This window comes from Panicum virgatum, chromosome 1K (genome assembly GCF_016808335.1).
Source record: "Panicum virgatum strain AP13 chromosome 1K, P.virgatum_v5, whole genome shotgun sequence".
NCBI lineage: Eukaryota > Viridiplantae > Streptophyta > Magnoliopsida > Poales > Poaceae > Panicum > Panicum virgatum.
This window is the reverse complement of record NC_053136.1, coordinates 8,171,788-8,184,830: the sequence shown is the minus strand read 5'-3', so window position 1 is coordinate 8,184,830 and position 13,043 is coordinate 8,171,788. Positions and strand designations below refer to the sequence as shown.

At 44.2% G+C, this 13,043-nt stretch overlaps 1 protein-coding gene, 1 long non-coding RNA gene and 1 pseudogene across 3 annotated transcripts; 1 reads left to right on the top strand and 2 right to left on the bottom strand.

The window, feature by feature from the left end:
- Positions 1–287: 287 nt before the first annotated feature.
- On the bottom strand, positions 288–5,346 carry LOC120649016 (zinc transporter ZTP29-like). 2 transcript variants are annotated; one of them, XM_039925685.1, is made up of 12 exons: positions 5,102–5,346; positions 4,392–4,450; positions 4,214–4,306; positions 4,042–4,131; positions 3,848–3,929; positions 3,587–3,642; positions 2,549–2,605; positions 1,918–1,958; positions 1,526–1,593; positions 1,345–1,401; positions 1,156–1,273; positions 288–713 (listed from the first exon to the last, which is right to left on the bottom strand). In XM_039925685.1, the coding sequence occupies exons 1-12, from the start codon at positions 5,166–5,168 to the stop codon at positions 668–670; spliced, it is 834 nt and encodes a 277-aa protein (XP_039781619.1). In that variant the 5' UTR covers positions 5,169–5,346; the 3' UTR covers positions 288–667. The 2 variants fall into 2 exon arrangements, with proteins under 2 accessions (XP_039781619.1, XP_039781627.1); XM_039925693.1 differs by having other exon boundaries at positions 5,097–5,338.
- A 2,247-nt stretch (positions 5,347–7,593) lies between these two features.
- On the bottom strand, positions 7,594–12,728 carry LOC120652257 (annotated as a pseudogene).
- Positions 8,177–10,755, top strand: LOC120649028. The gene is made up of 3 exons (XR_005665150.1): positions 8,177–8,837; positions 8,918–8,951; positions 9,069–10,755. It is a non-coding gene; the product is annotated as an uncharacterized LOC120649028 (long non-coding RNA).
- Positions 12,729–13,043: the final 315 nt, after the last annotated feature.

Here is a 13,043-nt window from a genome sequence, read left to right as displayed (position 1 = left end):
AAGCGACAAGCCGTGCAGCCAACCATAGGGAGAGGAACCCCGTGCTGCTACAAAGGGAGATGCTGCCTGTGTCCTGTCCATGTCATCGTAATGCCTGACCTGATCCATAGGGACGTAAATTGCAAAGACGAGGTCCGACGGCCACGTTCAGGAGAGGTAAATCCCACCCCAAATCCATCTCGTCTCAAAGCCTAATCCAATGACCACATCCCAGTTTCCACGAAATATTGATGACTTTTAGATTTGCACGAAGTGGAGCAACAAATGGTGGTTGTTCACAACCAAACTTTCAAAAGGTTGACGTTAACATTCCCTTTTTTGGAACAAATAGTGTAATTGGTGTCGTTTTGAAGCTTTCATTGTCGACCAACAGGTACAGTTTTTTCGATTGTTTTCAGTTGCTACGCACATCTTCTGACAACTAATTTGGCTTTTACATCATGGGGGAATGCTGTTTTCCCCTCCCCCGACACATCTAGCCATTGTTCTAGCTTTCGTTCTGATGTTTTGGTGTGATGCCTACTGCCTAAACACATGGTCATATGATTGACGATTCCAGGAGAAAACGTTCCCTTGCCAGAAATCAGGAACTACTGACAAGCTCTCAGCTTCAGAATTCAGATGACACTGTGGAGGTGAAGCACTTGCGGCCCTACAGATGGTGATGCTACAAGCTTATCTCCTTTGGTAGGCTGATCTCCAGGAAGTACAAGCTGTCGATACCAAAAAAGAAAACCAATTAGGTTTGCAAAAGAATACCATAAAGTGATGTATAAAGGTGTGACAACAATATAAGATCTTGTCCAATATCAGATTCACCGCTTTCGAATATTGATGATGGCTGCATAAAACTTGGTCCAGTATGTTTCAACATAGTCAGTCTTTATCTGTGCTATTGCAGGATGGTCAACTTTCATAGATGATAGAACTATGGCATTGATGCTAACAACATATGAGTTCAGTACCCTACTTATACCTTGTGAAAACCCAATAAACACCCTACGAGGATAAATACTAGTTCATGTTCTCATACGGCATTGCAGCCTTGCAGGTGTTCAGAATAATCACATTACCACACAGAAAGCCTCTTGCCAAAAGCAAATCTATACTTTTCACTACAAGAACATGTTTATTCAATTCGAAGGATCAACAAACCTTGCAGACATGCATGCCATGCCCAAAAATACTGCTTTGACAGCTCGCTTCTGGCCACAATAGTCAAATGCAAGAGGCAGCATTTCATGCAGAGTGAGGAAAGCCATAACACCACCAACTGCAGAGACACAACAGAGTACTCAATATTGAAATTTCAGAGCTAGTATTCAATTTACTCAACAAACTAACCAGATCCAAGTAGGCCTTCAAGAATGTCAGGATTCAAGCTACTTGGGAACAAGTAAGCTGCAGTAAGATAATATCAGCGCTAAATAGGGTTGCAGAATAACAGACAGAAAACAGATAGATCTTAGTATAGTTTCCATCTGAAGAACATCATTTGAAAAGGAGGGTTCATGAAAAAACATACCTACAGCAATTACTCCTACTGGCTCAGCCAAACCAGATCCTGCCGCCATATAAAATGCCTGCCATTTGCTGTGGGACAAAAATAAACATGGACAGATATATAATCTGAATAAAGATAAAGATTGAAAAATACAAAAATGAACAACCATTTTGGATTTTGTGTATGTGTGTGTTGTTTTTCACCATCTACAATAAGTTAAACTCTCAACTTGTACATCATGCAATGATATATCAGACGTTTAAAACATGGATCTGAACTGGCAATATTTTTGAATTTTTTAGAGGAACTTTCTGTCAGTAAATCATATATATTCAACACTGGATTCATTTCTAAATGCTGCTGTAAAATATAAACTTTATTCATCATGAATGTCTACACGAGAGAACATGTACCTCCTGGTAGCAAAATAGATTGGAAGAGCTACAGCAACCCCCTGAAAGGTAGCAAAGTGGTGAGTAGTTAGTATATCCAACTGAATGAAACTCAAAATTGATCCAAAGAAAAGATACAAATACAGAAAGAAAAGACCCTGGATGATATAAAAAATATGCCATGTATCGCCACTTATAAATTATATGATTTCTATCTACATTGCATATACTCTCTCGATGGAGTTAAAAGAAAATCCTAGGTGCTATTTTGCCTTTTCTTTTTATATACTATGCTAATGCTATTTGCAAACATACTCTTCTTTAGAGTGATACCTTTTGAGACTACCTCATTCTGGCAAACTGAAAGAGATGGTAAAAGGAATATATTTGGATTATTGCTGATACCTAGCAAAATTTAAGAGGGTAGCTTTTGATACACATTACACTGAACTTAATAATCATCATGAACCCTTCTATCATGCTATGTGTTAATTTGCATTAACATAAATTGGGCATTCATAGACTTATGGAATATTTTAAGCTTTAGAAGAAACAAATTTTGTGGCATTTCAAATTGGTGGCGATAATTCATATCAAATTACAGATGATAATTCTCATTTAACGAGAAAGGTTAAATCGTTGTTTTCTGTACCTCTGGTATGTTATGTAAAGCGATAGCAAAAGCCAAGTTCAAACCCACATGAAGACCCTGCAGTTTTTAATGCAACAAAGAGCAATCAATTCAAGTGCAAATCCAATCATTATAAACAAGAACTTTTAAAACAAAACATGAGGTTTCAGGCAGAGCCCTTCCAGAACTAACAAAGGTACGCACTAGTAATTATAACAGTGTTCTATTAGAAGAACATTGAATTCCAATTTTTAACTATAACAGTGTTCTATTAGAAGAACATTGAATCCCAATTTTTGCTACTGTGAATCAAAAAGGAACATGGAAAAGAAAATAAGACAAGAAGCATCAAAGGAAACAAGACCAGGTAGTTCTGGAAGTAGCCTACAGTCTATAGCCAATGGGTGCTGTAACTTCAACATATTGATATGATCCTCAATTGTTCAAAAAGTTACCGCCCTTGAAAAATGCAGGCATAGGACATTGACTATGTCAGACTATAAATTTTTCATGGATGATGGTACAAAATCACGACGGATATACATATTAGAATGGGTAGTTAAAATATCTGATGATGCTGAGCTAATCATCAGTAAGTGATGGACTATGGATAAAAGCCCCCACCCCTCCCACTATAACACCTGGGTTTTACCAAAATACCACAGGGAATGAGGAACCAATAGAAATGCAGGAATGCTTTGCCATCACTCTTCACAAACTCAACTAAGACTTAAAGTTCATGCAGTATAACTGAACATTCTAGCACACATTTCTATCACTATTTAAACTGTCTGAGAACCAATTAATTGGAAAACATGCTACAGGAACAAACAACTGCTGCTTCAGTTATTATGAATTGTTAGCCGTTGAGATAATTCAACTAAGGCTCTCATTTGAGCTATTACACTTACTAACATAAACAAACAATCTGAAACATTCTAAAATACAGTTTAATCAGCATTGCAATGAATAACAGAAAGAGTATCACTAGTTCGATAATTTAACAACTCACTGATTTGAGCTTTTATAAAGACATAATGCTACTAAGGGAATATTTACCTTCACAGACCCAAGAAATACAGCCATTCCCTCTGGAAAATTGTGCAAGCTAATTCCTGCAATCAGAATGTTTGCCAATTCAAATTACAGTAGATTCAAGGAAGCAAAGCTGCACAAGATATGGCACCAAGATACACATGACATGACACAGTCCAAATATTTATGTTATCAGAATTCTGAAAGAAATTCAAGGTTGTGAATGTGTTGTTTACTAGTTAAATAAGGGCATCAAATAATTTAGAAGTGTTTTAAATTTCTTACCAACAGCAGTGATAATACCACTGAATAACACTTGCCGGCGATGTTTTCTCATCATATCTTTACCCGTCCCACCATCATCAGCCTGCTCTCCTCAAGCCAAACAAAGAGAACTAAATTCTGTTCAGTTTTCCTATTTTAGCAAGGAAACAAGATATGGTGCTCAAAATAAATCACTAAGGGCGGTTCATTCCAACCTTTTTCTCACTTGGATCAGCTTGTGGTGAAAAGGCTGGCTCTGGAATAAACTTGACAATAAAACCAAAGAAAAGAACTCCTGCAAAAAACTGCAGGTTGCTCCTTGTTGTAAGAGACAGACCAGCATTGCATGAGCATGCATTCTAGAACTGTAAACACAACATGACTCACCCAGAGGTTGCCCTTCAAGAAGCCAATAGAATTTATTGCATTGTGTGCCAGATCCAGAAAGGAGATGCTCAGCATAAGCCCAGCAGCAAAACCCTGTAGTCAGCATGAGTAACATATAGAACATTAGCAACCAAACAACTTACTCTAAGAGATAGTGAAGTTACTGATAATTTTTCACCTGTAGAAGCCCAAGCATCTTAAGGTTAGGGGTTGGATTCAAAACTACAAACAGCGCACCTGAACAGAGAATTCAAACTTAGCTGAAGTTGGTGTAGTCACTTTTCTTAAGAAAAAAAAAAGCTCCACTATACACGATGACCGACAAAAAGTGAGGCTGGGCATCTCGAGGTATCTCAACAGATCAATCAAAATCAAGTACAATGTGGACAAATTTTAGCTATATGCATGGTTTAACCAAGGAAGACTAGACCTAACTTAAGTAATTACGCTACCTGGGCCTGAGGTCCAGTTCCAAACTTGAAAATTAGCCCATTTTTTCCATGTGGAGGCACAATTCCCATCACTTGGTGCTGTGTGGTTAAAACTATACACTAAAATGGTCAGCGATTTGCTGTATCTTTTACAGAGGAAACAGGGGTTTATTATTTGCTTGATAGACAACGGAGTTGATCTCATGCCAGAACAGCCAGCTACTAGCCCACAGTACCAACAGGCGAGAAACCCCTGCGAGCGCGGAACACCCAATCGCATCGAGTACACTGCTTCATGCCGCAGCCCACGCTAGGAAACCGGACTTTAAACCAAAATTCAGCAAGTGAATTCCCGCTAGAGCTCCACCAACTCTAGGAGCCGCAACGCACCACCCCCACGGCCGCAAGCAGGCGGGAAGTCAGCGACCGAGGAGCCGGGAGGCGGGGGGTACCGTACCGATGGCGGTGCTGAGGCCGCCGACGAGCGAGAGCCCGAGCGCCCTGTGGAACACCTGCCGCTCCATTCGCCCCCCCACGCAGCTCCCTCCTCCTCCGCTAGGGTTTGGGCCCTGGGGGAACCGAGGCCGGGGCGCGGAAGGGAAAGGAGGGAGGAGGGCGAGCTCGGCGTGCGCCTGCCCGCGAGGCGATGACTGGGGTGGTGGTGATTGAACTGAACTGAAAAAGAAAAAAAAAATCGTTGAGGAGAAAGGGGAAGCGGCGGCCGCATACTTATGCTGCTGTCACGACACAAGTGGGGAATTTTATTCTCAAGAAAAAAAAATGGTGGTGACTTTTAACTTTTCCTAATCCCTCTTGTTTTTTTTATAGGATCCTAATTCCTCTTGTTGCCATCGCATGCTTGGATGCTTCGCGTAATTTTTTTTTCTGGCTTTGATGATGCCAACGTCCAAACAACGAGAGCTATGCTTGCTTGGAAGTGCGAATCCTATGAGAATTATGGAGGGATTTTTTTTACATTAGAGCAGTGTTCTAAAAAACGTTTTTAAACGTCGTTTAATCTTGATTAAACGCTGAACGGTGGCCAATCGTTGTGTTTAATCACAGTGTCGTTTAATCACAACACACGTTTAATCATGTTCAATCTATGTTTAATCACAAAAAACTCTAAACCATAGGCAAGCGTTCGCCTAGCGTCTAGCGTTTTTTAGAACCTTGCATTAGAGATGATTTTTTGCAGGAGCAGTGATGGAGATTGGGCAAGATTCATGCGTTCCTCTTTTCGTCATCTTTGTTTTATTAGACTGCCACTAGATGTCTTTGGTAGATCGCCTAAACCACTTAAGAGGCAAAAGGGGCGCTTTAAGTTAAAAGTAATGCTGCGCAGCTAGGTTGCAATAATATTAGTGCTTAACAAGAACCGACGGATTGGGAGTTTCGGACGTCATGAGTACTCCCTCCGTTTTAAATTAGTAGTTTTTAAGTTTTTTTAGATACATATTGTTTACTATACATCTGAATACATGTGTATTTAGATAAACATCTAAATATATGTTATATCTATATGTATAGAAAAATTAAAATAACTAATAATTTAGAATAAAGAAATTAGTCGTCAACATCTGCGGCATGAGTCATGGCGCAACGCGCTTGTGTGCCTGCTCCATGGATCGTGTCACGGTGGTGACATTTGATTCTGAAATGGCGTATGGCAGATGTCATGGATCAAAATATCATCTCACTTGGAATAAATAAAAACATCGTTCTCTTGAAGGGAGAAGGAAAGCGTCGAAACAATGGATTTGGCAGCGCTTCTGCCGTTTTTTTAAATAAAAAAAGAATCGAAACAGGGCAAGCATAAAATAATATTAGAATGAATCACAAATCAAATTGGGATGGTATATCATTAGCATCGATCAGGCACAATTACAGAACAAGCCCTTGATAATTCAAACAACGGAACATACAATTAACCAATCGTAAGGAATAAATAAATAAAATCAGCTTATGAGATGAACCAAACACAAATTGATCGCATCGCGAAGTTTCTCCGCCCGCGCGGCCGGCAGCGAGCGCCCCGCTCAGTGCAGGTAGTAGGCGAGGAAGGAGGCGACGAGCGCCCCCGCGAAGGGCACGGCCCCGGCGGCGGCGCCGCTGGCGGAGGGCCCGGCCGCGCCGACCGCGCCGGCGGGGGCCTCGGAGGGCGCCTCGGAGGCCGAGGCCAGCACGGCGGTGGCCGAGGCGGCGGCGACGAGCGCGGCGCAGAGGACCTTCTTCATCTCCATCGCTGATTCGCTTGCTCGGAGCCCTCCTTTGCCTCGGCGCTCGAGGTGGTGTTATTAGTCTTTTTTTATTGGAGGGAATTGGGAGACTGCTCGCTCGACGATCGGCGTGAGAGATCTCTCAATTGCTTCTGCCGCCCCAGAGCGGGGCGCCGATTTATACGAGCTCCCGGGCGCGGGCGCGAGCGGCCGCGAGCGAAGCCAGGGCGGCGGTTGGCGGGCGGGCGGGCCGTGTGGATTGCCGGGAATAGGGTGGCGCGCGTGGTTACCGGCGGCGGGTGATCAGCTGCTTGGTTTGCCATTTTTGGGGTGGGGGTTCCAATGGCGGGACATTAGCTTTGCGGGGCGGCTGGTCCAGCATTCGGGTTGAGGGGACCCGCATGCTCACAATTGCTGTTCACTAAGGGGACCATGTGGGACCAACTTGTCAGTATCAAGCATGAACATTCATCACAGACGACTTGCACGCAGCTCGGTACAAAATAACCAATTCAATTGTCTGATGCTACGAAATTCAGACTTTTAGATTCCAGCTAAGCTTCCCTCCCGGCAATGGCCATAAATGTACAAACCTACTAGCTCAGAGGAGAAGAAAAGAAACCCAGATGGTAATCTACCCTAGTCGTTTGCAATCAGTTTGGCTATATCCTGATGCTATAACCAAAGGATGGTTCGGCACAGCCGCACAGGGCAACAAGGCTGATGGCAGCATCACTTGCGTTTCTTGGCCCTCTTGCTCTCCAGCCTCTGCTGCGCCTGCTCAAACTCCTCTTCCGTTGTCTCCGAGCTGCTCGCATTGGCGTCGCACTTAGACATGATGGGATGAGAGAATGGAGTTGAACTGGTTTTTCTCATCTGCCCTGCGCTGCTAGATGGCTAGTATCAGATCATTCTCCTCGTTTCCCCTCTTTTTCCTGCCACGAAGTTCAATGACAAATCCGCTCGGCTGGTTTGATATTGACTGATTAAATAGTAATCTATCAGAAAGAATAAGCAAAACAAGTTGGAATCGGACTGGTTAAAACTTCCTTCCCTACGCTCCTCTCCCCGCACTCCACGGGAAAAAACAGACGCGTGTCAATCCACGCGAGCTTCGGCTATTTTTCAAAAAAACCTTCCATTTTTTTACAAATTGCAACTTAGGGCATCACGTCAAATATTATCAGAAACCACGTTCATATATTTTTTTCTATAGATCCTTGTATTACAATTTAATTCAACCCGAAGAAGGAAAAATTCACCGCGCGAGGCACATTTGCGAAACCCCCCTCCCGCACCCCAACTCTACTCTCTCCCTCACCCTCCTCCCCGCCGCCCTCTCTCTCCCAGCTCTCTGGATCTCTGCCGCCACCTCCACTCCTCTTCTCCCTCTCCGTCTGCCTCTGCCGCCCCGACCGCTCCCGCGGGATCCAGATCCGGCGCGGGGGCAGCGGCGCCCCCTTCCTCCGCCCGGATCTACCACGAAGCTTCACCATGCCACCCCTCGTCTGCCCGACATCAACCTGGCGCTCTTGAGCTGGGTACAAGGCGTCAACGCCTAGGATCTCCTGCACCACCCCGAGCTTGGACGCCGATGCAGCACGGTCCGGTCGACGCCGGTGCTTCGGCGAGCACGACAGCCCAGCTCGGACGCAGCACGGGCCGCTGCAGCCTGGAGTGGCAGGAACGCAAGGCCACGGGGGCGCGTCGCGGTGGGTCGGTCCTGGCCGACGGCGAGAGGGCGGCGCATGGATCGGTTCCGGCTATGGTGTCCCATGCTTACCGCCGCCGTCTTCTCTCTCTCTGCCTCCTCGTCACCACCTCCCCTCCCCTTCTTCCTCCCCGCTTGCCTCCATCGCCCCTCTCCGCCGCCGCTGCGCACCGAGGTCGTCCTCGTCGAAGAAGGCGCTCGCGGCTGGCATCAGTAGGTCACCTCCGCTGCAACTCCTTTGGCTCCGTCTACTGTTCTCGCAGGTGAGGCCAAGCTCATCCGTATCCTCTCTCCGGATCTTCCCCTTCCTGGCCTCCTCTAATATCTCCTCTGTTCTATGTAGGTGTTGATCGATCAGTGCCATGTGCAAGAAATAGGTGAGTGATTTCCCCCGGTCCCCACCTCTCAGTTAATTTGGTAGACAATGGATGCAAATCTTGTGAGATTTATTTGTGCTTTGCCGTGGGTGCTTGATTGAAGACATGATTTTGCAGATAGCAAGTGATTTCCCCCAAATTCCCAGCCCGCAATCACACCACAAGTGCTTCCTCATGAGTCGTAATCCACATCCCCTTTCTCTCCATTATTATTTTGCCCCGAGATCTGCTCATATCACTTTTTATCTAAAATGTGCTTTCCCACAGTGTATGATGTATGGAGGTCAAAATTTCTTTTGAGAGTGAATTGAAGTTATAGCAGGATCACACGTACACTGATTATCCACATAAATGAGAAGTGAAGCACGAGCATTAAGAATATCTGGTAGTCATGCGTACTCGTGATAGTATGATGAATGGATGTTCAACCGTCCTTTTCTATTTCTGAAATCATTTACAGTTTTGGAAGGGAGTTGTATATTCTAAGTATATATTATGCTGCAGACTGGATAGATGGAGCATAGGAAAGGAGGTGATATCTTTATTGAATCCGCAATGCCATTTGTGAAACTCTATTTTAAAATGATTCATATAAGCTTGTGAAACTCTATTTAAAATGATTCGCATTATCTTGTACTGTCACCTCTGACTGCTATAACATAGTTCTCAAGTGATTGAGTCCTTACATTTTAACATAACTATTTCACAAAATATTAGTTACATCAACTTCATGAGTTCTTACTGAATTTGATTTCTGTTGTTTGTTTCAAAATAGTGCCAACTGCTGAGAATACCCATTCATGACAAGATAGAATACCCAACTGCCTAGATTAATTATGCCAGTCAAAGCTTTTTTATTCCATGAATAGAAATAGAATTAGACCGTTTCATGATTCAGTGGTCAAAGATTAATTATAGTTTTTCTTCTCCTTAAGAAGGAGATAGCATTTAAAGACTCTGATTTCCAGCATGCTCTTATGCTATAGAGAAGAAGCAGTCTGAACCTTTTCTGATCAGAGAGCATTACTCTGATAAAATAGATTTAAGCTTGTACACTCATATATACACTGCTTAGATGAATATTATTTCTATCATTGATAATTGCTAATCTGCAATTGTGATTCAGACTACTCATGTTTTAGGATGTTAACGAAGTCCTTGCCTGCAACCGTTTCAGAGAAATAGGCAGCACGTCAAATTTAGCTTTGCGTGCTCTCAAATTCACCTGCGCTGAGATCTACTTAGCTTTTAACTAGCCACGACAAAAGAGTAAATATTTTCAGTATGCTTGTTGGATTATGATAAGTATTTTTCTTATTACATACATAGAAGCAAACTAACCTTCTGAATATGTATAACTAAGTGGCACTTGAATTACTTTTATATTACTCTATTCTTTGTAGCAAATATTGATTCATTATGCCCATTGGCAATCACACATGTTCTGAAGGCAGCAAACTCATGAAGGATTGTGTGTGGCTGCACAAGTTGAGTCGATCTCGACCTATCTATGTATGTTGGATTTACCCCGCTCACAGGAGCTGATATGATAATTATTAGTGTATATACCCACAACCTCAGTGTTGAATTAAGTATAGAACTATCACACGTTCCAGTTTGGATAAACTGGAGCTCGGATGTAACCATGGTGATGGATGTATTGTGATGTTCATGATTGATATGCCGGACAGGCATCTGATGGCTAGGATAGCTTCATGCTCGGATGTGCTGTAATATTTATGATTCAAATGCCAAATAGACATCTATATTAACATGTTAACATGTTGATGAATGCTTGCTACCAGATGTGACTTCGTATTACCATGCATGTATTACCGTGCATACAGTTTAATTATCATTTTTTATTGTCTTATAGTTACTGACATTTGATTGTTCAAATGGTAGGGCGCGCATCGCGCGCCGAATGTTCTAGTAAGCTGAAAGTTGGGAGCAAATAGTAGCTACATGCAACATCAGGTGATTGTTCAGTGAGGAAAAACTCACCTCACTCTTCTCTGCAATGGATTTGTTTTGGTGGCTCCATCTTGGAGATCTTTTTAGCCCGTCTCTCATACGCTTTAGTTGATTTTAGCTCACCTGGTACAAAAAGGAATGGCAAATGGTTTTAGAAAGATATTTTAGTCAGCAGGTTCAGTAAAACACCAAACATGCATAAACATGGCAATTAGCTGGCACTCTTGTCTCAATGAAACAGAGTGACATCGATCCATGATATCAGAAAATACAGAGCAGCATCTACAAGTGTTTTACCTTCAGCAAATGCCTCATTAATTGTAGCCTTGAAGTGGTGGGACACAAGCTTTGGTTCTGAGCAAATCATTGAGCAGAAAAGCCTGCATAGAAGGGACCTATGTCAAGATAGAAAATAAACAAAGGTGTTTGGCACCTGTTCAGAAAAGCCTGCATAGAAGGGACCTATGTCAAGATAGAAAATAAACAAATGTGTTTGGCACCTGTTCACAACCTTCGGGGCAATGGTTTGATCAAGAGTAAAAGGACACTAGTTCACAGAAATCATCTGGTCATGTTGCCCTTTTATTTTGTGTAAAGATCCTTCATGTCCTTTTTCTCATAATTTGACCCTCTGTATTTACCTTCAAATTCTTCAATGTCAGCCTTAGTGACAGCCCCGGGGAGAGGGTGAGGGGGATACCGAGGGGCCGCGGCTCGCAACGGTCGGAGAGGAGGGGGATGGCGACAGACAAAGAAGGAATTACGCTATGCAGGCCGCTCGCAACTCGCGCCCCGAATGCGCCAGGGGAGGAGGGGGTGCCGAGCACGCGGGCCCACGGATCGCCTTGGCAGCACGACAGAGAACGAGGAGGGTGAGGGGGATGGCGGCGGACGGAGGGGCGAGTGCTCCAGGATTCCATTGCTGGCCATTGATGGGGTGCATTTTGAAATGGACGATGCACGTATGCTAGAGGCCGGACAAAATGGGGGCGATGGTGATGTCGCACAGGGGTGTAGATGAAAAAGTGACGCTTAACCTCTTTTTATCAGTAGAGATAGAGAAGGACGCTGGGCCAAGGAGGGAGCCACCATGAGCCATTTTTTTCCTCCCTTGCTCTAGTGCAAAATGAGACCGGCTTCTCAAGTGGCTTCACACCCGGAGCCGTTTTTTCCCATCTATTTGCTGCAACTTCATGTGAAGCACACGGTGGAGCCGTAAAAAAGCCCTGCCAAAAGATCCCGTGGAGGCAAGTCAGCGAATCACTGTAGTGATGACTTTCGGTGCGTTAGCGGCTGTCCATTCGCAGATGAATGGATGAATCACTGTAGCATACGATCTTATCCCTCCATTCCAGATCGACGGCTCTTATTTCTTCTATTTTAGAGCATCTCCAGCAGATTTAGTATAATAGATATTTATCCCTAAAAACGGCTAGAGATACCTAAAATTCACAAAAAAATAGATCCAGCAGATTTGGTATATGGATACATATTCCTAAATTTTTTAGCAAATTATCTAATTGACCCAATATACCGAACCAAAGGCTGGATTGCTAAAATTGGAGGCATGTGGCAAGAGAGGCCAACTGCTCCTGGTTGGAGCTTTCCGCGTCGCCGTTCCCTGAGATGCTGGCACGGCGTCACCCGCCGACCGACGCGCGGGGCTGCTACTCCTGCCGACCGACGACGGGGCTACTGCTCCCGTGAGTTGCCGGCACGGCGCCGGCCGCCTACCGCCTCCCACAAGGCCACACCGCTGTTCCGCCGCTCCCGCCGCCTGCTACTCCCATGAGATGCCGGCATGGCGTCGGCCACCGATCGCCACTCCCGCGAGGCCGCCAACCGCTGGTCGTGTGATCCCGTCGGCCGTTGCGTGGAGGTCGCGCGAGTCGAAGTGGCGCGGTGTGGCGGAGGAGCGAAGTCATGGCAGAGGAAGAGGAGGCCGGTGTGAAGAAGGAATAAGGGAATTTTTATGTGTAGGTGACATTTTGCAGAAAAAAGCCCTCGGTAAAATATGTAATTTTTTATAGTTTTTCAGTGTCTTGGACCTTTTACGAAAAACCCCTGCAGCATGATAGTGTTTTTAGAAGGCTTTATAAGTATACAGCTATACCAAAT

What these genes read in the sequence shown, in the direction of transcription:
- LOC120649016 (XM_039925685.1), bottom strand. Translation starts at nt 5,168, where the DNA reads ATGGAGCGGCAGGTGTTCCACAGGGCGCTCGGGCTCTCGCTCGTCGGC. An exon ending in TGGTATTATCACTGCTGTTG is followed by an intron (nt 3,643 to 3,847) that starts GTAAGAAATTTA and finishes TTCTGATTGCAG; the next exon opens with GAATTAGCTTGCACAATTTT. An exon ending in TATTTCTTGGGTCTGTGAAG is followed by an intron (nt 2,606 to 3,586) that starts GTAAATATTCCC and finishes TAAAAACTGCAG; the next exon opens with GGTCTTCATGTGGGTTTGAA.